General features: G+C 39.4%; 1 protein-coding gene across 12 annotated transcripts in view; it reads left to right on the top strand.

The window, feature by feature from the left end:
* Positions 1–27,290, top strand: part of LOC126297857 (protein sickie) — a 1,116,277-nt gene that overhangs the window by 990,603 nt on the left and 98,384 nt on the right. For 6 of the 12 annotated variants that reach the window (XM_049989129.1, XM_049989128.1, XM_049989132.1 and 3 more), the window contains one exon: positions 1,138–1,164. The exons of the other annotated variants lie outside the window; for them this stretch is intronic. In XM_049989129.1, the coding sequence (XP_049845086.1) occupies positions 1,138–1,164 (27 nt within the window). The remainder of the gene's footprint in view (positions 1–1,137; positions 1,165–27,290) is intronic. 12 annotated transcript variants of the gene reach the window in all.

Genomic DNA, 27,290 nt, shown 5'->3' on the forward strand with positions numbered 1-27,290 from the left:
TCCTAGACCTATAATTTAACCAGATATCGAACCACAACTGCTATGCCAACTAGCACATTTCACTCATGTTTGAAGGACATTGTTAGAGGTGATTATCATATTGAACAACAAAAGAAATTATAGCTCCAGAATCTTAAGTCCTGTCCAGACACATGACCTACTGAGCCTTCAAGCCACCTCATCCACATAATAAACAAAATTACTTTTATTTATTGTGCTCAAATTCGGGAGTGTATTGGCTGCTACCCATAGATCAATGTATACCAACACAGTTGTTCTTTGTCTTTTTTATCTTTTGCATGTGTCTGTTAATTTTTCAGTTTGTAATTGCTGTGAGACATTAGTTGGGATGTGACCTTAATGTTAAAGTTTCTTCACTGACTACAAAAGCTGAAGAAGTCTTAAGTTAGTATTGAATTAAAGTTAATCAAATGTTATTAGATTTCAGAATCAGAATAGATGTTACAATAGCTGCGTAGAGTATTAATACTTGTTGCAGTTTCTGTAATGTGTATTTCATAAATGTTGTTGGTAAAGAGCATTTTCACACTATTTATCAGTGAATTCTGAAATCTGAAAGCCATAACACTAAAATCCTTTTTTTATAATTAACAGTTTTTATTTGCACTCCTTCAGCTTTGGTAATTTTTAATTGCAGTACATAAACTTCAGTTTCATACAAACTATGACCTGGCTGTCTGCATGAACAAAGTAACAGTATGAATGAAAATGTGTGTTCTCATCATTGAATTGTAAATCTTACTGTTATGCATTTGGTTTCTCTTCTAATAAATAGTTGCTTGATGTCAGTTTATGTGGTTCTGGTAATAATATGTTCCACACTACATATCTGTTAGATTAAGTTTAGCAACCATAGCTTATAACCTCAGTATATAAAATTCATTTCTCTTTTCTGCTAATTTAATATAAACTATTTACATTAGTGTAATATTCCTTTGTTTTGCTGATGACTGAAGAGATTATTTTATCAACTGCATTGAGCAGCTAAACTGTTTCCATTTGCTATAGAAAGTAATTTATGAATTGAATCTATTTATATTTACAACGTTATCAAAGTTCATCGAGTAATATCGTTGCTGGGACATGATAAATATTCTTGTTTTGTGCTCTTGGCAGCCATCTCAGGGACCGGACATTTCCAAGGTACAGTATTCACACACATTAAAAAGGCCCTCTGCTTGATATTTCATTTGCAGTTTAGGCATAACTTCCTGGTACCAGATTGTCATTTGTAAGCTTTTTCTCAGCTGAATATTCCGCATCACAATTTCAGATTGTTACTGACACAGGCTCTTTGTAAGCTTTTCTCTTTCTATTATAATAGTTTCCATATTTTCCCATTTCTGTTTTTATTTTTGGATGGAATCTTTTTTCAATTACTGTTTTCTTTTTTGTAATTTTGAATAAATCTTTATTGTTGCCCTATGGTTCTTGTGATACTCCTTCCCCCTCGGACTGCTTTTCATAAATCCTTTTCTTTTACAGGTGCCTTCTTTTTGCTGCTATTATTATTATTATTATTATTATTATTATTATTATTATTATCTTCCCTGTTTAGTGAACCGACGGTTATCAGTTTTTGCCCTCCCTTTACATTTAATGAAACAGGTATTCAGTGTCTCATAATTTCAGAACTGCGTTACTGATTTCTAAGCTCACCTATACCTGGGTTAGTTAGTCTGCTACCAGTATCACCAGCATTGGAATTACTTCATATATCAATAAATCATATCCCACTGTTTTCCCCTTCTGTTCTGATCTGTTGGTTGGTTTGTGGGGATTAAAGGGACCAGTTCTGATCTGTATTTCAGCATTATAACTGGGATGATGTACAAAGAATGATATGTCCTCTTTCAATAATTATTCTCATGGATTTCTTGAAAATAATGTTGAGACTTCACTGTCTTGAATTTCTGACACAGGAAACTTATGCTAACCTTTCCTGGCCACTTTGGCCCCTGCCTCCTCCCCCAATCCCTCTTTCACCTTGAAATTCTGTTTTCTGATATATTCCTTTGATATTACTCACATATATTCATATGTCATATTCCCCCAAGCCTCTGTTGTCAATCCTTCCACTCCTTCATTTCTTTATTAATTGTGTTCAATTTAAGTATTGCATTCTTCCTAATAACTGGAGTGCAAATTCTTTCTATGTTCCTAGTTGGGAATCATAAGTCCTGAAAATGTGGATGCTTTTACAGCATTGTTCCTGCTGCTTCTCTGACCACAAGTCCTCCTTGAACTGCTAAACACGAAGCATTTGGCAAATCACCTTCAGGTGTCCTCCCACTAAGTTTGCTTCTACCAGCAAGTTTTATACCGGTTGTATCAAGGGTGTTCCAGCAGATGATGTCTTAGAAACTGCACAATATTTCAGTGAGGCAGCTGCTCTTCATTTTCAGGTCTGACTGGTGAGCCATAGTGGCTCGCCACTTTATAAATTGGTTCACTAGAGAAAAGCGGTGCCAGAAAACAGGGCTGTTAACATTATAGTGGGGGACGTTAACATTCAGAGCCCCCTGCTGGAGAAATGACCCAAGGACTGCACACACACACACACACACACACACACACACACACACACACACACACAGAGAGAGAGAGAGAGAGAGAGAGAGAGAGAGAGAGAGAGAGAGAGAGAGAGAGATTGTAAGAAAGCCCAGCTTTAAGCTGTGTGGACCCCAACTTGTGCTTGTGCTGGCCTAGCTGTCCTGACTTCGAGCCCCCATCAGTATAATCCCATTGAATTCGTTTCTCTGCAGTCAGTGCCACTAAAGCTGATTCTCACACTTTGCTAATCTGGAATCTAGTGACTCTGTTGAATAAGTCCTTTTCTGTGTGTGTTTTGACTGCTTCTGTAATGAATAAATCCCAGTAGGTGGAGTTGAAGAAGGGAACTTTTGTTTTATGTGTAGTTGATGCCATCTTCTATATCCATAGACAGTGGTTACTAGCTGCAGATTTTTGTGCCTGACCTGCTTTGGTGTTCAGATCATCTTGTATATTCCCTATTAGACTTAGGTTCTTTTATGGACCCATCAATGTTTGCTTATGGCCCTGGAAGAGTGAAGAGAACTTTTATTCAGTGGCTCGGGAACAGCCTGCCATCTTAAAGGACATGCTGCCAACAGAAGGCAGGAAAACCATGTACAGTAAAACCCAATTTTTATGTTCCCAAATTTTAAGTTTTCCCACTTTCTACATTCACTTTTGTTGGTCCCAACAGAAGTCCATTGTCTCAATACAATGCTTTCTCATCATTAACAGTTCTTTGTTACAATTTTTCCTGCATTTTAAGTTTTCTTTGACATGATGACATTGAACATTGATTTTCATACAGATATCTGCAAAAAAAAAAAAAAAAAAAAAAAAAAAAAAAAAAAAAAAAAAAAAAAAAACACCTTTAATTTATTTCATAGTCATTTATACAAATAAATTCTGCTTTTGAACACAACCATCTTTATAATGGGCTTCCACACATTATTACTTCTGTGTGAAATATGCTAATACGTACTAGGTGGACAGTTTTAGGTTGTTACGACCTCATGTCACATGTAAACATTCCTCCTCAAGATGCTCTATAACATGATAATTTCCACCCTCCTCCTCACCCTGGATATCGCTTAACTCAGTGACGTCCTTGTTGGCAAGTCGGCGACCAACTGTAGATTTTATGTCTGTTCTTCTGTGTTTATGAAGATTGCCAGCTTAAGTGTTTTACCAATATTATATTTCAAGTTTTATTAACCATAATTTTGTAATGATTTTCAAAAATAACTTTCACATTGGAACATGAATGTTTTTAATGTGATTACATGAAATACTTTAGCTTTCGTGTTTTATTTACGCCACTGGACATGACTGGAATGAAGAGGACATCCACGCATGCATTTGTGTGTCAGGACTCAGCTTCCTGTTCACTTGAGTGCATTTGTTGGATATTTTCTACCCTCATGAGAATTACACACATGGCTCTCCCACCACCACGTGTTTGTATGTTTTGCTTATTGTACTTCTCTACTCACACCTCAAATTCTGGCAGGGCCAGTAAACATAATCTTTCCTCTTCTAACAGTTCATTTTACTATCTCTGACAGAGCAAGATACTGTAAGTTTTGATAGACCTCACTCACTGCATTATCACATTCCCAAAATTTTCAGTAATAATTCTTCCCAGGTAATTACCCTAAAATTGAAATCGAAATGACAGTTGCTTAAGCTACATGTAACCCCCCACTCCCCCCTCCCCTTTCCCCTCCACTGTAGGACTTTTGCCTTTTCCCATGCCGTGTGATAATGCCTTGCACTTAACTATAGATTGTAACTGTATTCTGCTGACCAAGTGAAACTATTTGTACAAGTGCACTCGAAAACCATGTTATCTGTTAATTGCTGCACAATGTCAATCTGGAATAAAGCCAAGCATTATGACCGAGCTTAACTAAATGTCCATCAGTGGAACTTGTTTCAGACTAACCTGTGGTGCAACCATTGTAGATTTAGCTTCCTCCTTCACTGATCATTTGCCCCTGAATCCCAGAGGCATCAATGAGTTTTGTTCACCTGTCACCCCTTAGCAGAGCAAACAGCTCAATGAAAAGTACTCATATTTTACAGTTTTATAAAATTGTATTGATGATGAGTGTAAATGTGGGCAGCAGGTTTGTGAAGCCCATGTAGGAGCATGGCAGTAGGAAACTTTCAGCTTCTGTTTTTTAACCCCCCCTACCCCCCCTACCCCCCTCCATACACACACACACACACACACACACACACACACACACACACACACACACACACAGTGACATCGGGTCACCTCTCGTAACTGTAAATCATTAATTTTTGTCTGTTTTATGTTTTCCATCAGATTTTTCATGCTTATAACGTCACTCTACCCTCCAAAATACAGTTTTCTGTACATGTCAGAGCATTTTGATCAAAGAAATAATGATGTAATCCATGAATAGTTGCTGAGTCAGTAATATGTGACAGTACAGTATAACTACAAAAGAAATACTCTCATCTTTGGAATGAAAGTTAGATATTGATTAGTGTTTTGTTTTTGTTTGTGTCTGTTGTTATGTATTTCAGCTATAATTTAAATGTATCATACTTAATTATTCAAGAAGTCAAAATTATAGATTCATTGACTGATCCTACTCTCCCTCATCTAATAAACATCTCTCTCCCTTCCTCCTTCCCTCCCTCCCTCCCCCTCTCATCTTTTTGTTGGTATCATTCCAGTTCATTACTTATACACAACATTCTTCCTTTTTTGTGTCAAGTACTTATTGTTTCAGCTATGCTATGAGAATATTTACTCCGAAGCAGATTTGTTTCCTTCCTTCACTGACTGTCAGTGTATTATTATTTCTATAATTTATTTGCTTGTTTAGTTGGCTGTCACCTGTACTGGTACTACACTGTGTGATCAAAAGTAACTGAACACCTGGCCGAAAATGACTTAAAAGTTTGTTGTGCCCTCCATCAGTAATGGTGGAATTCAGTATGGTGTTGGCCCACTCTTAGCCTTGATGACAGCTTACATCCTCACAGGCCTATGTTCAGTCAGATGCTGGAAGGTTTCTTGGGGAATGGCAGCCCATTCTTCACAAAGTGCTACACTGAGGAAAAGTATCGATGTTGACCGGTGAGGCCTGGCACGAAGTCGGCATTCCAAAACATCCCAACGGTGCTCTAAAGGATTCAGGTCAAGACTCTGTGCAGGCCACTCCATTACAGGGATGTTATTGCCATGTAACCACTCTGCCACAGGCCGTGCATTATGAACAGGTGCTCGACCATGTTGAAAGATAGAGTTGCCGTCCCTGAATCGCTTTTCAACATGGGAAGCAAGAAGGTGCTTAAAACATCAATGCAGGCCTGTAGTGCAATAGTGCCACACAAAACAACAAGGAGTGCAAGCCCCCTTTATGAAAAACACAAGCACACCATAACACCACCGCCTTAGAATTTTAATCTTGGTGCTACACATGCTGCCAGATGACGTTCATTGGGCATTCGCCAGACCCACACCCTGCCATCGGATCCCCACTTTGTGTACCATGATTCATCACTCCACACAACATTTTTCCAGTATTTAATCGTCCAATGTTTACGCACCTTATACCAAGCGAGGTGTCTTTGCAATTTACCGGCGTGATGTGTGGCTTCTGAGCAGCTGCTCAACTGTGAAATCCAAGTTTTCTCACCTACTGCCTAACTGTCGTAGTACTTTCAGTGAATCTTGATGCAGTTTGGAACTCCTGTGCGATGGTCTGGATAGATGTCTGCCTATTACACATTACACCCCTCTTCAATTGTCGGCGGTCTGTGTCAGTCAACGGACGAGGTAGACCTGTACGGTTTTATGCTGTACATGTCCCTTCAGTTTTCCACTTCTATCACATCGGAAACAGTGGACCTAGGGATGTTTAGGAGTGTGGAAATCTTGTGTACAGATGTGTGACACAAGTGACACCCGACCACCTGAACACATTCGATATCAGTAAGTTCCACAGAGCACCCCATTCTGCTCTCTCATGATGCCTAATGACTACTGAGGTCGCTAATATGGAGAGTATTTGGCAGTAAATGGCAGCACAATGCACCTAATATGAAAAATGTGTGTTTTTTGGAGGTATACTTTTGATCACATGGTGTATACTCTGTATGAAATTGGTACTGCACATTGTAATGTATTTTGTCAAAATGATTCAGCATCTTTAACATTTCAAAAGAAGCCTACTTGGAAACAGAAATAATCCATGTTCCTGTACGTGAGCGTGAAATGTTACATTAAATTGAAGAGCACCTATTTGTCAGCTATTGATATAGTTGCAGTTATGATGTGTTTCACAGGACATAATACTGCCTTGGACAATAAATCTCAAACTGATGTTACTTTGCCTTGAAGTAAAATGAAGCAGGCAAGAAGGGATGGATTGGGGAAAATTTGAAAGAAAGGGAAGAAGTCACTTGTGGGATCAGTTCCACATTTCGGTTATGCTATTTTGTCTTTAGTTTACAGTGAAACAACAGTGTCACGTGACCAGCAATCTTTATCTTTCGTTACTTTGCAGTAACTTAACTAAATTACTACTGCTTCAGAGATTGGTAAATTGGTCCACTTCACCTTCATGTATTTGGTTTTTAGTTTTATTTTCAATTTTTGTGTTGAAATGTGCATATGGCATTTGTGGCCAGATCCCCCATCTGTGATTTTTGTTAATTAGTTTTAGGGATGTGAATGAATGGTAAAAGTATGTTTGTTACCTTCTTCACTAAGCCACTTTGGGTGTTATGTCCCATTTTGTACATTTTTAAATATTGCAATTCTTGTAGCCATTGGCTTTTGATGCAACACTGTGTGTCTTCATTTAACCTTCAGATTTAAGATGCTGTGATAGGGATCGTAAAGTATTGGTTTGGTAAAGCTTTGTTTGAGGAAGATATTAAGCTTCAGTTTAAACACAAACTAGTTAGGTTTACTACATCATTAGGTTTACAACATCGTTAGGTTTACCACATCGTTAGGCTTACCACGTCATTCTGTATCTTCACTCCAGGAACTTTCACATAGTCTATATCAGTGCCTCACTCTGAGATACAGTTCAAACTACATAACTTAAAAGCTGTAGCACTATTCTGTTAAAAAAAATGCAAATTTTGCTGTGTGCTTAATCTTGCATGACATTGTTACTAACAGCATGTTAAACTGTGTGATTTATAATACCTAAATATTTCCATATGATCATTTTTTTCAAAATTACTCTGTTTGACAATTTGTAGAATCACTTGTTTTACATTGTTAAAGCAATACATTTGTTTGTAGCTAAAGACAGTAGAACTGACCAATGCACTGCTGTTTCTAACATCTATAATTAATATTGTGCTTAATTTTAACCATTTCCAAATAGGAAAATACCTTGAAAGCCCACACCTGTGTGCTCTCTCTCTCTCTCTCTCTCTCTCTCTCTCTCTCTCTCTCTCTCTCTCTGTGTATGTCTCCCCCTCCCCTCCCCCCCCCTTACTCCCAACCCCCTGTGTGTTGTTGCTTTTGTTGTTGAGTGTGTGTCTTGAGCTTCTGCATGTTTATTGTCAGTAACTCTAGCTGTTATGCAGTTGACTGTATTGTTTTGTCTCCAAGAGTAGCAGAGTTTGCATCTATTTGATTCATAAATGTGCTTCTCATACCCCGGCTCTATTTAGTACATGAACTCAGAAGTTATTTTGTATAGTGCAAGACAAATACAAGGACGGAAAAAAATCGCAACACCAAAAAAATAATTAATGTAGAGTAACGAAATTTCGGGAATACATTTGTTTAGGTGACATATTCAAGTGATTAACATTGCAAGATCACAGGTTAACCTAAGCATTATATAAGTCATTGCAAACATGAAATGCTGCTACATTAATAACCAATGTAACTGTCAGAATGTTGAATGAATGCAAGCATGCAAATGTGCATGCATTGAGTTTTACAGGTGCCAGATTTCAGTTTGCAGGATGGAGTTCCATGCCTGTAGAACTTGGTCACTTAAAACAGGGACAGTTAATTCTCTTTGTGGGTGAAGTGGAGTTATTGTCTGATCATTCCCATGTGTGTTTGATCGGAGACAAATTTGATGATTGAGCAGGCCAAGGCAAAGTGTCAACACATTGTAGAGCATGTTGGATTACAACAGCAGAATATGGGCAAGTGTTAGATTGCAGCACAACAGGTTGAATCATCAGACTTATGTACAAATTTGCAGTCAGGGTACATGAAATAACAATGAGAGTGCTCCTACTGTTACTTGAAGTCGCACCTCAGATGATAACTCCAGGTGTAGGCCCAGTGTGTCTAGCACACAAACAGGTTGGTTGCAGGTCGTCAACCGGCCTTCTCCTAACCAGCACAAGGACATCACTGGCACCAAGGCAGAACCTGATTCCAATAGAAAACACAACAGATCTCCACCCTGTTCTGCAATGAGCTCTCCTGACCCCACTGAAGACACAAATAGTGGTAGTTTGGGGTCAGTGGACTGCATGCTACAGGGTGTTTGGCTCAGAGCTGTTCTTGAAGTAACCAATTTTTAACAGTTCGTTGTGCCACTGTGGTGCCAGCTGCTGCTGTTGCAGATGCAGTACTATGCACCAAAGACATACATCGAACACACTGGTCTTCCCTCTTGGTAGCGCACGTGGCTATCCGGAGCCTAGTCTTCTTGCGATCATACAGTCATGCCATCACTACTCTAGCAGTCATGTACAGTGGCTATGTTCCTGCCAGGTCTTTCTGCAATATCACAGAAGGAACATCCAGCTTCTCGTTCAAACTTGGTGGTACGTTGATAAAGGCATATTTGTTGCTTTAAAGGCATTCATGACTAATATCAAATCACCACATCCAGTCTCAAAGTTAACTAACTCTCATGCTCTTTGTAGTGTGTATTAAAGCAAACCTGATTTGCATCCTGTAGTAGCGCTACTAGCGCCATTCTTTTGCAACTGATGTGAAAATTGAATAGACATCATCTTTCAGATGTAGAAACACACCTACCAACTTTTGCATGTCACACAACTCCTCCTTGATATTGTGTGTTTTTTTCCCACCAGTGTATATGTGACAAAGTGACTCCATTTAAGAAATGAAAATCCAATGGAAATAGTTTCTTTTGTCAACTGAACATAAATAAAATTCGGTGTACTGACTTTAGCTTCATGAAATAGTAATTGGTAATTATGGTCTGAGAAATGTCAGAATGAAAGTATTCAGGTAAGTATTGAGTAGACTGGGTTTCGGTGTACTTGAAGATATGGCTATGTAACCAGATATTTAAATACTTCCAGTATTGCCATCAATACAAAATTTGTTTTGGTTTGGTTTAATTTGGTCATACCAGTGTAGAGAGTAAATAATAATAGTAATAAAAAAAACTGTAATTTACAATCTTTGCTTGCTTGCGCACACTCTACCTGTGACAGCAGGTTGGCCCACATCATAATCTGCCAGATAACATGCTGACTAAAAAAATTCAGATTATTGTCAGATAAATTGATTCACTATGGTAATTTAGTGTGGCATTTTCATTAAATAAAAGTTTAAAGAAATCTTAAACCAATTTTCCAAAATTGTATAGTATATAATAGAAGTAATGTAAATACCTGCTACTTCTACAGATGATGAAGGGACTGAAAGATGATGACATAAAAGAAATTATTCAGATCATTCAGAGAGATGAAAAATCAGTTGTGATAGGGGACTCAAATTTGGTAGGAAGAAGGAGAGAAGAAAAATTAATAGGAAACATAGACTGGAGGAAAAGAATGAAAGAGGATGCCTCCTGTTAGATTTTACCACAGAGCATAATTTAATCATTATTAACATGTGGTTGTCTGGAGGAAAGAAACTTTATAGATATCAGATGGTTTCAAATACATTATGTAATGTTAAGACAAAGGTTTTTGAAATGAGATTCTGAATGTCAAATCACAGATGTGGGCTCTGACCATAACTTAATGGTTATGAACAGCAGATTAAAATTGAAGAAATTTCTGAAAGGTAGGAGGTTAAAGAGATGGGAGCTGGATAAATTAAAAGACTCAGAGGTTGCCGTCACTTTCAAGGGGAGCATTAGGCACTGTCTGACTAAAACAAGGTAAAGGAACATGGTAGAAAAAGCATTTGTAGCTTTGAGGGATGGTATATTGAAAGCAACAAAGGATCAAATAGGCTGAAGGACAAATTCCAGTAGAATACCTTCAATAACACATGTTATTGAAATTATCTGATGAAAGGAGGAAATATAAAAATGCAACAAATGAAGGAGGCAAAAGATAATACAGCCATAAAAAATGAGATTGACAGAAACTGAAAAATGGCAAAACAAGAATGACTAGAAGAGAAATATGAAGCTGTAGAAGCATACATGAGTATGGGAAAGATAGATTCCACATGTAGAATAATTAGAGAGACCTTGGAAAAAAGAGAGACAGCTCTATGAATGTCAGGAGCTCAGAGGCAAGCTAGTACTAAGCAAAGAAGGAACGGCTTAAAGGAGTAAGGAATATATAGAAGGGCTGTATAAATGAAACAAACTTGCAGATGATATCATGGAAACAGAAGAGGGAGTAGATGAATATAAGTTGGGAGATATAATGCTGAGAGAAGAACTGTGCAAAGCACTGAAAAATCTTAGTAAAAGAAGAAGAAGAAGAAGAAGAAGAAGGAATGTAAAATATGAGGGTTGGAACTTAAATAGTGGCAACTATTTATTTACAGCTCGTACAAAATAGATGTGTGTTTCAAAGTTTTACTGACCTTCCAACTTGTCACCAGCATTGTGTATAACCCGCTGCCAGCAATCCATGTATCCATTTTGTACGAGCTGTAAATTAATAGTTGCCACTATTAAAATTCCAACCCTCATAGTTGACATTCCCCCATAATTACACTGTGTGGCAAAAAAAGTAAGCACCCGGACGGGGAGGAGGAAATGAAATGAAACAAAACAAAATGAAATGAAACTTCACACCTTGAGAGGGTAAGTGGTGATATTGCAGGGATTAAAAAAGTCAAATGAATTTACAAAGAACTTGGCTAATACAATTGGGAAGGATTTCATAAAGCAGGTGGAGCCTCTGCTGAAGCATGCTGGCCTACAACAGTTGTAACTGGTCCTTGATATCCTGGATACATACTGGCATTGGATGATGTCAGAGCAGATCCCACATGTGTTCTATCAGAGACATATCTGGGGATCTCACTGGCCGTTGGAGTTCCTCAGCATCACGCTGACAGGTCATAGACACTTGTGGAGAGGAGCATTGTCCTCTTGAAAATTGGAAGTATGACACTGTCACATGAAAAGTAACACATGAGTGACAAGATGCCTGTGATGTACCATTGTACCATCAGAGTTACCTCAATTACTACCAGCCATGACCTGAAGTCTTATGCGATGGCTCCACACACCCTGATGCCAGGAGTAATACCACTGAGCCTCTTGAAAACCTTGAAAGAATAGGACCTAATCCCTTGTCACCAGTATAAGTGCTGACAATGGTAATCGGGGATATGCAGTACTGTCATTCATGACTGAACACAATGTGACACCATTCATCAGCAGTCCATGTTTTTCAGTCATGGCACCACTCAAAACACAGGCATTTATGTGTGGTGTTACCAGCAGCCTACACATGGTACGGTAATTCCCTAGTCTGGCTACTGCTAGCCTCCAGCCAGTGGTGTGGTATGATACAGAATGTTTCAGGAAAGTCCAGAACTTGTTCTTAGATGGCAGATGTGATTGGGTTATGATTTGCTTGGTGCATAATATGGTGATTCTCCTTCTGATCCGGCATTGTTGACCAGAACCTTGACAAGTATGCCTGCCCTCACATTCCCATGTCCTCCAACATCAGTTCAACCAAACAGCCAAATGGAGAGCCACAATGAGGCCCCTTTCAAACTATGTCAGGTGCTGTATCACACAAGTACATGACATCTCTATGTCCTTCAGTGATCATGGAACATTGGATGCTGTTCATACCCCTTATATACCCTACCAGGCCTGGTGACAACACTAAACACAAGCAACACAAATGTATTGTAGTGGCCGTTTCTGCCTGTCACAGAGAATTGCAGCTGTAATCATTTACCTGTCTCTCTCTCTCTCTCTCTCTCTCTCTCTCTCTCTCTCTCTCTCTCTCTCTCTCTGTGTGTGTGTGTGTGTGTGTGTGTGTGTGTGTGTGTGTGTGTGTGTACAAAGTTACATTGACATCCTACCATATCTTTGGGAGAATATACCATGATAAAACTACCCCCCAGGTGTGCAAGATATATGAGACAGTCGAAGTACCCTCAGACACCGAGAAGAATTTTTAATTCCAGTTCCTCAGAAGGCAGATTCTGTCAGGTAGAAGTATTACTTAAGCATCAGTTTAATAGACATGGTTGCAGTATATCGACATGTCTTATTTCGAGAAGAATGGAAAGACTGAGCGAAGCCAACCTCGGGGATGATCGGTTTGGGTTCAGGAGAAATGTAGGAACATGAAAGCAGTGCTGACTCTAAGACTTTTCTTAGTAGATAGTCTGAAGGAAGGCGGAATTACATTTATAGCATTTGAGAAAATAGAGATGGCTTTTGACAGTGCTGATGTTGAAACTCTGGAGGTAGCAGACATAAAATACAGGGAGTTGAAGGTTATGCACAACTTTTTCACGAACTTAACTGCAAACATAAGAGTTAAAGAAAATGAAAGGGAGGCAGCTTGTGGGAAGAGCATGAGACAGGTTTGTGATTTCTTCACAGTGTTGTTCAGTTTGTTCATTGGGCAAGCAGTAAAGGAAACAGTGAATCAGTCTGAAATGGAATTAAAGATCAAAGAGAAGAAATAAAATTTTACGGTGTGCCATTGAAATTGCAATTGTCAGAGGCTGCAAAAGTCTTGGAAGATCAGTTGAAAGTCCATTGGAATCCTTTTTATTTTTATTCCAGGCAAAGGCAAATGTATATAGTTAATTCAGTCATAAACTTGACAGACAACCCAGTCCTATCATATCCACAGGTGAACAGCCATAATGTGCCTTTCTAGATTTCAAAAAGTGTATTTGATAATGTAGCACAACATCATCGTATAAAAAAATATATTAATTATATGAAGTAACCTATTATTAATATAACTGTTTGAAAGCATCCTTAACACATGAAGCGCATGATGTTACTTTTGATGGTAAGCATTTGTGAGGAACAAAGGTAAAACCAGTAGAGTCAAAATTATACAGGTGCTATCCTGAGCTATGTTTTGAGATAAGAAACCAATGGTCAGAAATTAATATTTAATACAGTGTCAGATGTTGAATGAGGAATACATTTCAGACATGTATTTGTAAATTGCTAATCTTTCATAACAAACCACGTGAAAAAACAATTCATACTCATCTCTGATGTTCTTGCAGTTGGGTTTACAACTATTTACAGTTCATGACTGAGTGTCAGTGATGGAGAATTATGCTACAGGAACTTGTAGTCATTTATTTTGTGTATGTTGCTGCAGGATGTAGTTTCAGAAAAGCCTAATGAATGTACATGCAAAAGTTTCCCAATGGGGGTGATGCCAATTGGAAGCAATGTTTGCCCTTGGATACAAATTTATGAGGACCTGGGTTCACTTAAGCCACAGAGAACTGGCTAAAGTTAATAACAAATACTTATTTGCGCAGTAGAATTCAATGAGATATTGCTGGATTTAATGGGAGAAAACTTCTAAAGCATGATATGGACACTTCAGAGAATATAGTGTGGGAAGTAAGTACTGGTGGAGCAGAAATTACACCATCATAAATATTTGCAATGGGGCCAAACATTTTTGAACTCGGAGATCACTTTTGTCTATGGAGTATGTATGTTTTAATGCATGCATTGAGAATGGTGGATGTTACCTTGAACAGTTTTTGATGTAACCTTTGTAGCAATAACTTGAGCTCGTCATTACTGTTCAGCAAGACAATCCACTATTGCACCAAAAGGTACAAGTTGTTTAAGTTAGCAAAAACACTATATTAATTTTCAGCCATTAGTTTATTGCCTCAAAATACTTAGATTATAATCCTTTACCATCTTTATGGTTTTGACCTAAAACTTTGAGAGACACTATGATATAAATACTCTCTCAAATAGAGCGAGCAGCTCTCTCAAGATTGTCTGCTGATTTGTTCAGAGCTTACAGTAAAAGAGAGCAATTGGTGCCACAGCGTTTGTAATTAACCTCTTGACTTGGTCATCTCAGATTAATATCTAGGAGCATGCGATATGAAGTAGAGAAATATTTGAATGGAAAATTTCCCGATCAGGATCCTGCATAAGAGATTGTGACGCTTTTTTTGAGTAATGCTCATTAAGGCAATCTGAAGAAGGATGTTAAATGCCATAAGAACTTTTATCTGCTCATAAAGTTTGTTGAAAATGTTACTTTTCCCTTGATAAGTATTCAAATCAAACAGAGGAGTGAGTGAGTAATGATGGTACTAGGTAATCTCTGACATGCACCACTATGTAGTTCGATCCATCCGTAAACTGAGAAGGAACCAAACTTGGAGTGCAGTTAGCCAATTATAAAAGTTCTCAAGTAATTATCATTTACATGCACTATACAATACAAATGCTGCATACAACCTTACATTTCAATAGAGTAGTGGTAAAGTGCCAGACTACTAATCCAGTGGTCGTGGGTTTGCTCCCTGGTCATTTTTAGTTTTTTGATCTATCACTTATCACTTCTTTCACCTCTGGCAATGTTTGTCGATGTGAAAAATGCCAAGTTGCACTATGGTTCAGAATCGTTGTTAAGCTGTGGGTCTCCCTTCAAAACAATCTATGGTTTGTTGACTGCCTCACTCTAGATGATGGAATGCAACAAATGGGTTTGGAGCACAGAGTGAAGTTTGGTTCACTATCTGAGAATAACTTCCAGCACTGGTCTTTAAACAAATTTAATAAATAGCAAATTTGGGAGTTCTGTAAAAATTTCAAGTATAAGTAGTGTGATTCACTTGATTTGCTTCGGTTTAACCAAGGAGACAAAACTAGAGTTTATTGTGTGGCATCTCTCCTTGCCATTCTGGAAAAGCCAACAAGTACCCATAAAGAGTAGTAGTAGTTCCTTGCCTAGATATCTGTTAGAGGCACAGTTTCTTCAGAAATCAATGACCCAGATACACCAATGGAAAAAAATCGCAACACCAAGGAGTTGGTGCGACATAAACAGAAGTTGGTAAGTGTGTCTCCACATCTGAAAGATGATGTTGTTGTGGTTGGCAGGAGAGCCAACCGTGTTTTTCTAAAGGAGGCCGAAATGCACGCGTTCTAGCTCACGCAGGCTGGCGTCTGGAAAATGACAAGGGAATTAGAATTGAGAAAAACGGACGTAGCTGGTGGAATACTTAACTTTAATCCATTAATGGAGAACGTTGCTCTTTATGGTACATGATTCACAATATCAATAGTATGGATACTGGCGCCTTGCTAGGTCATAGCAAATAACATAGCTGAAGGCTATGCTAACTACCGTCTTGGCAAATGAGAGCGTAGAAGTCAGTGAACCATCGCTAGCAAAGTCGGCTGTACAACTGGGGCAAGTGCTAGGAAGTCTCTCTAGACCTGCCGTGTGCCGGCGCTCGGTCTGCAATCACTGATAGTGGCGACATGAGGGGCCGACGTATACTAACGGACCGCGGCCAATTTAAAGGCTACCACCTAGCAAGTGTGGTGTCTGGCGGTGACACCACAGATGTCTGTTCAGATTTCATGCTAGTCAAAATGGTCGGGAGCATTGATTATCGTAGAGATTGGATGTGGTGAGTTGGTGTTAGTCAAGAATATCTTTAAGGTGACGAAGAGGCTATTATCAACATATCACTGAGTTTGTACGAGGCTGTGTAACAGGACTACAAGAAACTGGACGTTCCTTGTGTGATACTGCAGAAAGAACTGGCAGGAACGTAAGTACTGTACGTGATTGCTGGCAGCAGTGGTCACGAGAATGTACGGTCACAAGAAGACTGGGCTCAGGATGTGGCATGTGGCAGTACTGAGAGGAAAGACCATTGTGTTCAGCATATGGCGCTGGTGCATCACAATGTGTCTGCAGTAGCAGTTGGTACCACAGTGGCACAATGAACTGTTAAAAATTGGTTACTTCTGGAACAGTTCTGAGACACACATCCTTCAGCATGTAGTCCACTGACCCCAAACACCAACATTTGTGACTTCAGTGGTGTCAAGTAAGAGCTCATTGGAGAGCAGGCTGGAGGTCTATTGTGCTTTCTAATGAAAGCTGGTTCTGCCTCGGTGCAAGTGATGTCCTAGTGTTGGTTAGGAGAAGGCCAGTTTGGGGCCTGCAGCCAACCTGTTTTTGTGCTAGACGAACTGAATCTACACTTGGAGTTATCATCTAGGGTGTGATTTTGTATGACAGCAGGAGCACTCTCATAGTTATCTCACGTACATTGACGGCAAATTTGTATGTCAGTCTGGTGATTCAACCTGTTGTGCTGCCATTCGTGAGCAGCATTCCTGGGGTGTTTTCCAACAGGATAACACTTACCCACATACCGCTGTTGTAACTCAACGTGCTCTGCGGAGTGTCTTACGTATTGCCTTGGCTTGCTCGACCACCAGATCTGTCTCCAATTGAGCACATACGGGACATTATCAGATGACAACACCAGCTTCATCCACAAACAGCTCTAATCGTCCATGTATTGACTGACCAAGTACAACAGGCATGAATGTCTATCCCACAAACTGACATCCAGCAACTGTACAACACATTTCATTCATGTTTGTATGTTTGCCTTTTAACATTATGGAGGTTACACCAGTTATTAATGTACCAGCACTTCGCATTTGCAGTGCCTTATCTCGCACTTACGTTAACCTGTGATCTTGCAGTTACCCACTTAAATGTGTAGATAGACGATTGTATTCCCGAAATTTCATTACTCTACATTTATTGTTTTTTGGTGTTGCGATTTTTTTTCCATCAGTGTATTTTGTGTCTTTTGGCTTCCAGTGCCTCACACTGGAAGATTAAATGTGGTACAGTTTCATCCCCTGTACCACATAGTCTGCACTTAGCGCCTTTTTTGTCTGTACCCATTGTGTGCAGGTGTTTCCTGAAGTTCCTATGGCCAGTCATTAGACCTACCATGAGTTTAATGTACCCCCTATTCAAGCCCATGGTTACAGAACATCTCTTAAAACACAGTTTTCGACATCATTAGTTTGCCATATTTTTGTTTTTGCGTTTCAGTCCAATATTTTAGGTGCTAACTCCTGATCCAGGTATGTAGTTTAGATTTTACCATCGCCCTAGTGACGATTAAAACAGGTTCCGGCCCAACGAATGGAGTCATCACTCTTGCCCTGGCCAACTTATCAGCTTGTTCATCACCACTAATTCCTTCATGACCAGGGACCCACAGCATGTTTACTTCATTGCTTTCTCTCAGTATCACAAAGGTTTTGTGGCATTATGTGATGATCTTTGACCTTATTGAAGAGGCTGATCCAGATTTTAGAGCTACTTGGCTCTCAAAATGAATGTACAAGCAGTGATCCTTGTAACACCCATGGAAATTCTCCTCCATGTATACCCTGAAGGTGACTGCATGCCTCCACCTGGAATACCATAGCCAGATTCTGTAGAAAGATTGTGGTCTCCAGTTGAGACTGCGCTCTGTATGGCCTGGCTCAGCACCCTGGTCTGTTTTTCACCCATCAGTGAAACAGACTAAATCACCTGAACAGTGCTGTGTTTCTTTCTTCAACTGTTCCCTAATTCCTAAGGTGCCATTGTGAGATTTATTGAAGCAGCTGGAAATTATTGTATATTCAGTAGGAATTTCTCCGATCATTCCTATGTTTTCTAAATTCATTATATTAGTGTGGGATTCTAAAAATTTCCAGTTTTTACCCTGTATGTACCTGCTGCATCCTACATTGTAACCCAAAGATGTAATTGGGGTGTGGCCAGTGTGGTCTCCAACTCAGCAGTGGGAGTGCTGCTAATTCCATCCCTTATAACTAGGCAGGCCAATCTCTACATCTTCTTGAGCTCCTTAGCTGTCACCTTCTGCTCTTCTTCATTCCCCACCACACTGTTGCCCCCATAAATTATCGTAGGTATTATTACAGAAATGCAAAATCAGTGCATGCTCTGGAGTCTACGACCACCCCTCCCCTTTTTTTCCCCCTACATATGCTCATAGTGGACACACCTTTTACCTAGGTAGATGCATCCTTTATTGACGTAAGGGGTCCATGTTAGCTGCACATCAAGCATTATCCCCAGATACTTTACTACCCTCTCTACTTGTAAAATTTCATCAAAGAGCTTAAGATTCCAATGACTGTTCCTGATATGCTTCCTTGTGAGCAGTACAACAATAGTTTCCCACCCTTAGATCCCGTATCCTACACCAGTTTTTCACAATGTTCAGATTGCATTGTGCCAGTGTTGTTACAATACTTGCATATTTGCCAAGTATTCCCATAGCTAAATTGTGTGGGTACACTTGGCAAAAACAGTCTTTAGCATTTAGCTCCGTAATAAGCTCATCCACCAGTAGTTGTGACAAGACCTCACCTTTCAGACAACCTCTTATGGTGTCGATCACCATTTTCACAGGCATCATGGTAGCTTCTATCCTTCACGTACTCAACATGGCCTTTCTCTATCTAAATATAGTGCTCTTGATGCCATACAGTTTTCCAACGATAATCATGGATTCAAAGATTGGGTTGCTGAATGCCCGCTCAATATCCAGGAAGCTGCAGAGTGCTATTTCCTGATAGTATACCTTTCCAACAAGTTGATGAACTGCTGTTTCACATGATTTACCTGACTGATATGCGCAGTGTTTCCATGTAAAGGAACCTCAGTTAACATCCTTTCCCTAACGTGCACACTAATCTGTTTTTCTAATGTCCTTGGAAGAAAGAAGGATAGACTGATTAATCTTATTTCCTTAACTTTGGTATGATCAAGTCTCACTGCCTTTGGAATGAAAGCAACCTTCACTGTTCTCTAAGCATTAGGAGTGACTCGTGCAGGTAAATTGACTGTGACTGGTCTGCATAGGAGTCTGATTAATCATTCTCCTGTCTGTTGCAGCAGAGCTGTTAAGATATGATCTGGACCTGGTGACTTGAACGGTTGAAATGTTTCCATCACCCACCAAATTTTCTCAAAATACACAGGTTTCTTAACAGATTCCCAGTTCTCCTATTGGTTACTTATAATCCAGTACCTCGGAGGGGCTGTATTATTGTCTGAACCAACTTCGAGAGTGCAGTGGGGGAATTGTTGGTTTGGGGGAGGAGACCAAACAGTGATGTCATCAGTCCCGTGGGGGAGTGATGAGCACTTCCAGTGTCTCACGTGCTGACCTAGTATACTCACCATCGTCCCTCCTTCGTATGCCTCATATATTTGTTGGTAACATGCTATAGATTGTGTGAAATCTGCTCTGGCAGCTGCGCCTCCACCCCTTCACAGAATACCTTCTGAGATGATTGTTTCACTTGCTTGACAGCAAGATTGTATTTAGCAAGGGTTTCTTGCTATTTTGCCCATTGTCGTTTCCTTCTTGCAAAGTTAAACACTCTTCTTATGTGAATTCTTTGCAATATCAGATTCTCATTCCAGCATGGCATATTCCTGTTTATATACTTCTGATTGGACACTGTCCTAAATACAAGGTTATGATGTCAGCTATTACTTCATCTGTCAATTCCTGTAAGTCTACTGCATTTCTTATTGAAGTTTTAACTTCACATAGACAGCTATTTCCTATCTGAATTCCAGCTGGTCTTTCTAGGGAACCGTACATGTAGGCTTTGGTCTGTTTAACACCCATTTCCAGGTTAAACATAATGTACATATGACCAGACTAGGATAGTTCCCTTGCCACATGCCATTGGTTGATGCAGCTACCTATTAAGGTAGCCCCAAAATTTATGTGAATTACTTTTTCTCTTCTACTGTTGAAGGTAGATTCCTTACCCACAGTCAAGATCTCTAGGTTGCTGTCTGGCAGGTATTCATGTACGTACTCACCTCTGCTGTTGGTGTTGATATTTTCCCACATTAGGTTTTGGCTATTGTCATCACAATAAAGAAGTAGTTGCTCATTCAGCTTCAAGCAGCTGTCTTATCAGTCTCCTCACTTCCTGGAGTGTAGAAGCACTGTCCTTGTAAGGGACGTATGCTGAGGACAATTCCTTGTCCCTTGTGCTCCCTTGCTTACGCTGCTCCATTGTGATGGTCACTAAGCCCAAGGACAGTTCACCATTGGTATGAATGAAATTCCATTTGTAACAAAAATGGATATTCTGGGGATTTTTAGATTAGTTGTAAAATCAACTTACTTTTAGTTCCTCCAAAACTAGGTATGGCCTTTTCATACAAGTAGGATCCTTTGACTAGGGCCACACCCACATCCTGTCTTCCCAGAACATGACTGTTGCCCTCTTACTGTGCTGCAGATTTATCTGCAATATTTCCAGCCACCATTATCACCTTTGATGTCATTAATCACACAGACAGTCACCTGTGACAGCTCTAAATACAGTTTTAGGTCTTGCTCCGCATTACCTTCAGGGATGTCTCTTAGATTTTTGCCAGAAGGGTTTGGTCATCAGTTCCAACCTTGTGATTAATGGTCATGTGGCCCTCTGTCAAGACTTTATGGTTCTGAATTGATACTTTCTCTAATAGCTTGTCTGGGGGAACATCCGTAAGTAGTTTTGGTACCCAGTTTGATATTGTAGCGTTCTTGACTGTTCAGCAGATGTCTTGACCAGCAACTTCACTTCAGCCCATGGAGCTATCTTGAGCAACATCTCATTCAGCCAGTCCACTGCCCCTATTACCTCATGTACAAATATTAGAGCACCTATATCCAGATAGACCAGTCCTAGCCAAGATTTCCACGTTAGGAACACGCTATCGCTCTGTGAACGCAGCTGAGTATGCTCAGCGCTCCGGCTTCTGCCACCACTGCACTATTTGAGCAGCTGTGTGACTGAGACAACTATAACTGAAGGTTGTACACATGGGAAACTTAGGAAGATGTGTTTGTAACACAGTGTGATCACTTCTAAGAGGTGAATATTGCAACATACTATTACAAGTGGCATTTTATCACTATTGTGTATTTTCAACTTTTTATTTTTCTCTCAAAGCAATAAATTTACTACCTAATTCAGACAGTACATTAGACATTGCTTATACAGTGAGCAGATGTATGAAATCCTTTACATTTAACATTAAGTTATGATATTTACAAATTGATAGGCATTTCAACTTTAGAGTAAGGTGTAATTTATCTGGAACTGTGGTTCATTATACAGTTAAATATATGGACATACTGCAGATTAAAGTCTATTAATGTATCAAATGTTTCCCAACTCATAATAGAAAAAAAGTTCATACACATACATTGAACCAAACATGGAAATAATATAAGCAGCTTCTCTGTGCAGTTGAGGATATTGTTCTTGGTGTAACATTCTATTAGTCTTGTAAATTTCATGCATTGGAGAAACAGGTCATTGAGCCAGGTACTACACTGTAAGTCTATTAGCTCAAGTTAGAAGTAATGAAGTACATCAGCAGCCAAAAGTGATAATGGTCTGACAAATCAATCAAAATCAGTGTTCGCGCAAAGTCTTGGAATCTGTTTGGGAACTCATGGTGATACGTTTTAATTATTGAAATGTAATCTGTGATATCTGGTCCACAAATGACTGCCTTGTACTCTGGTAAATGTTCAGGTGATGGACTCGAAGCTGATTTTTCCATTGTTAGTAAACTGTGACAAGCCAGTTGCCTTGCTCTAGCAGTGTCTGGCTGCAGCATTTTCTTGTTCCTCCTTACCCTCAGCCCAAATCATCGCTGCTCTCGGAGCACTAGGCAGGCGTGCAGCTGTAACATTTGTGGAGCTCTGTTTGGCCAGGCCTGAAATAAACCCTTTTGAATTTGGAGCTTTGATGTGTGTCCTCCACAATTTTTTCCAAAGTACGCCATCTGTACTAGGTCCTCCTGCTGTAAGGTGATGCTAACAGGAGGGTAGTTTTGTGGAACAACTGTCTTACTAAAATCCAGATTCCCTGTTTTCTGCCTCAGCTTTTCATGATTGTATTTCTTCTGTGAATTTGGAATAACACACCCTTGCTACCTGTCATAGAGGTCGAAGGAGCCTGTTTATCCCTTTCACTTCGAGACAGTGTTTTCTTTCAGATATTAGATTAAAGATCTTTTAGTTCCCTCCATATGTTTATAGGAAGCCATTCGCTTCTGTCCTTTTCTCTTTGTTCTCTAAGAAGTTTCCTCCCCTGTACCCCAGACAAGGCAGATCTGATTCCTCCCCTGATCCAGTTGTCAAAACATCTTCAGTTGGCTGGGCACATGATGTCTGGGTGTTTAAGGTCTCTTGAAGATTAAATCCCGCTCTCTTGAAGATTAAATCCCTTAAGTTTATTTGTTTTTCTACTATGTTATCCACTTTGGTCACATGAGTATAGGGGATATATGTTGGTCCACACTAGCAAGCCCCGTTTTGGGTAAGGCTAATTACTCAGAGAGGTCGCCCGGTATCCCTAAGGCTCTGTTCATGCATGATACATCATCCAGTGTGCCACACACCCTTTGGAATTGGTCGTGTCACACTTTGGGTTGGAAGTGTGCTTTCATTTTGTCCCATTTGTTCCATCCGATACACATTTTCATGTGAATCAGATGGTCAAAGAGGGAGTGCTTATCCACATCACCTCAGAAAGGATCTACTTTTGCATGGAGACAAGCTCCCCAGATAAAATCAGGAAGCACTAATGAAGAGGTGATTCACTTAATACCACAATAGATAAATAAATAATTATTAATAGGATGGACCACTTCTCACCTTCAAAATTAAGTGTCAGATGATGATTCATTATATAAGTAGCAGTGCCTGCCAGACTCCTTAATATATTTTCAAAGTTGGAATAATAAACATAAATGAACACCCATCTGGTTCCATAATGCCACTGTCACTAGCAGTAGTGCTGGTGTACTGGCTCCATATGCCACTGTCACTAGCAGTAGCATTGGTATAGTAGGGACAGGATTGAAATGCAGGACAGCTGTCATAGGTAGTTGGATTCAGAAGTTGTTCCATACAAACAGTAGTGTATAAAGTGGACAGAAAGAAGGAAGCCAATTATAAAATTAACAAACAGAAAGAAAGTTGTTGAGGAAAGATAAAACAAACTATAGATCAAGATAGTAAAGTAAGGATGAGGAGTATTAGGAAGCTTAGAAGGGGCTAAATGCCACAAAACTTGCAAAGGAAGAGAGAAATGCAAGAGTAAGTGTAAGTGTGACTTGGGGCTAGTGAAGTGAAAATAGGAGTAACGGAAGTTTAGGCTATTGGAATTGCAGGAACTTTGGATGTGCTGGATGAACAGTTAGCACCAGAATTGTAGACAAGAGTTGATGATGTGGGAGGATCCCTCTTCCATACACTTTTTCCACTCACAAAATTTACTTCCCATTAACAACTGTGTTCTCAGTTATCAAATGTTCAGTTACAATTGATTTTTTAGTTACCAGATTTCATCATTAGGCACCTTAGCATCATCAATGCCACAAGTTCTTGCTCAACAGGATTATTGTATATAACATTCTGAAAATTATATTAAAAACAAAGATTCCAAGACTTACCAAGCGGGAAAGCGCCGGCAGACAGGCACAATGAACAAAACACACAAACACACACACAGAATTACTAGCTTTCACAACCGATGGTTGCTTCTTCAGGAAGGAGAGGGAAAGACGAAAGGATGTGGGTTTTAAGGGAGAGGGTAAGGAGTCATTCCAATCCCAGGAGTGGAAAGACTTCCCTTAGGGGAAAAAAAATTTGGAATGACTCCTTACCCTCTCCCTTAAAACCCACATCCTTTCGTCTTTCCCTCTCCTTCCTGAAGAAGCAACCATCGGTTGCGAAAGCTAGTAATTCTGTGTGTGTGTCTGTGTGTTTTGTTCATTGTGCCTGTCTGCCGGCGCTTTCCCGCTTGGTAAGTCTTGGAATCTTTGTTTTTAATATATTTTTCCCATGTGGAAGTTTCTTTCTATTTTATTTACATTCTGAAAATTAGACGCACATAAGAATTTTTCTCGTATACTGCTCAAGAGAACAACTTCATCTTTATTGTGGCATAATTACTATGATGCTGAATGTCAGCATATCTAATGTATTCGATGTTATATATGATATTTCTTCAGAGCAAGTACTTGTGACATTGATTATGGTAGCTACTCTAAGAGGCTTGTTGATGAAGTTCATGGACTTTGAAATTGATTATGTTTGCATATATATGCATCGAGCTCAAAGCTGTTAATGAGGAATTTTTAAAATAAAAGTAAGTTAATAATATTACAGCTGAGCAAATCTGTCACACCATTCAATAGAGCCTCATACATTGAAACCAGTCCTGAAACCAGGAATGCTGCGTCTTCATAAATTTGCTCAGTTGTACTTGATCTTCCCACTCCAAAGAAGAATGAGAGTTAAGTCAGTGTCCATCACGTTGTATGCCCTCATTTCACATTCAGCACTTTCTTTTTAATGAGATTGTCATCTCAGTCATTATTTGTATATCATACATGCTTTTTCATTATCATAATTTATTCAATAGTAAGAGAAAATGTGGGTGCAGGCATCCAAAGCCAGTGTCATCTTCAATAAAATGTGTATGGATGTGTGACTGCACTGTCTTGTTGCTTATAAAACCGACGGTTTGGCAACTGTTATAAGCATGCCTCATTAGGACAACGTATCGACTTCTGAGCATGTGCCGCATTCAGATCCTACACAGTATAATTGCATCCTGCTCATAGACTCAGTTTATCAGGAACATCACTGAACTCTTATTTTGATTGGGTAGCAGCAGTGCGGACTTTCAGCTGATGTCATAGATTCGAGCTTTGTGTAACTTTGATTTTGTTGGTTGTCTCTCACCCTCCTTTTAGTCTTATTTTGTGATTCCATAATACTGTATATTGTTCTGCCATCAGGTTTTCTATACACTTGCGCTCTGACAATGGAAAGTGCTCCATTCTCTTCAATTTCAACTGTGTATTGGATCTTGGCGTGCTGTCAAAAAATGGCTCTGAGCATTATGGGACTTAACATCTGAGGTCATCAGTGCCCTAGAACTTAGAACTACTTAAACTGAACTAACCTAAGGACATCACACACATCCATGCCCGAGGCAGGATTCAAACCTGCAACCGTAGCAGTCGTGCGGTTCCTGACTGAAGCGCATAGAACCACTCAGCCACCGTGGCCGGGTGGCATGCTGTCGATTGAGGTTGAGGTGGAAGTTATGAAGTGTCTCCTTACCTTATGTACAGATGACAATAGTCATCTCTGTACTAAAGCCAATATTTGGGGCAGAACATTGCAGGCTGGACCTCTGGACTCTTTGAACACTTCCATAAATATGTCTGCTTCAACTGGCTAGAGTGAAGATCCCTTAATTACACCATCCATCTGCTCATAAAACTTCCCTTACGATCCGAAGTACATGATCACTAAACACTGTTGCATGAATTCACAGATATCGGGTACCACACACTGATGTGGAATGTTGATGGTCTCCTTATCTGTTTAATTTTTTTTTTTTTTTTTTTTTTTTTTTTATTTTTTTTTTTAAATAAGGACTTGACGTGGAAGCTCACCGTAAGGTTTATTGCTAGGATTCACTCGTCTTTTAAAAGTGCAATGAAGTGGATGGAGTTCCTGATAAGTGACTGTTTGGCCTACCAAATGCCACCGCCTCTGAGTCAGAATTTTAGCCAGGAAGTGGGTCGATGAATTTGTTCCATTGACTATGGCTCTTAGGGGATAAGTTTCTTTGTGTACCTTGAGTACTGTTACAATCTGTGCCATGAGTCTTCTTGCCATGTGAAATTCAATTCTAGAGTCCAAAAGCAGGCTGTTTGTCTTTTGATTATTCTGGCTGTGTGATCTCCCCCAAGTTCCTTACAAATGGGTTCACTAAGTCTTGCATTCTGTTGCTGTAATGTCATGTGCATGACAATGATGTTATTTCTCTTTTCTCCTTATATAACAACTATGTCACAGTTGTTTTTCAGTTTCATGATGACTTTTCATTTTTCCATTGTGATGATTGCTTTCGGTGGATTTACACAATTAAGAATCCTCAAAGTGTCTTGCGTAACTTGGTAAAAAAACTTCCTAAAGCCAAGATTGCCTAAATATTTCTTTATTTGCAACAATCAGTTTTGACAGACTTTGCTTTCATCTTGAGGTTTTCAATTAAAAAAAAAAAAAGAAGTATGCAAGAGAGTTGGAACCTCATGCCAAGTTCTCATGTTAGTGGATAAAATGTAGCAACTTATGCAAAGGTCTGTCAACAATAAAAAATTTACAATCATAAAGCAACTTGTGTATGTGGCCATGTCCATACATGTAATGCTCACAGATGATTTTTACATCAGAAAAACCGCAATATAAAATAACAATATTATCAGAAGGAAAGTTGCTACTCACCATATAGCGGAGATGCTGAATCACAGATAAGCACTACAAAAAGACTGTCACAATTAAAGCATTCAGCCATTATGGCCTTTGTCAAAACACACACACACACACACACACACACACACACACACACACACACACAAACTGCAGTCTCAGGCAA

Source organism: Schistocerca gregaria, chromosome X (genome assembly GCF_023897955.1).
Source record: "Schistocerca gregaria isolate iqSchGreg1 chromosome X, iqSchGreg1.2, whole genome shotgun sequence".
In the NCBI taxonomy this organism is placed as follows: Eukaryota; Metazoa; Arthropoda; class Insecta; order Orthoptera; family Acrididae; genus Schistocerca; species Schistocerca gregaria.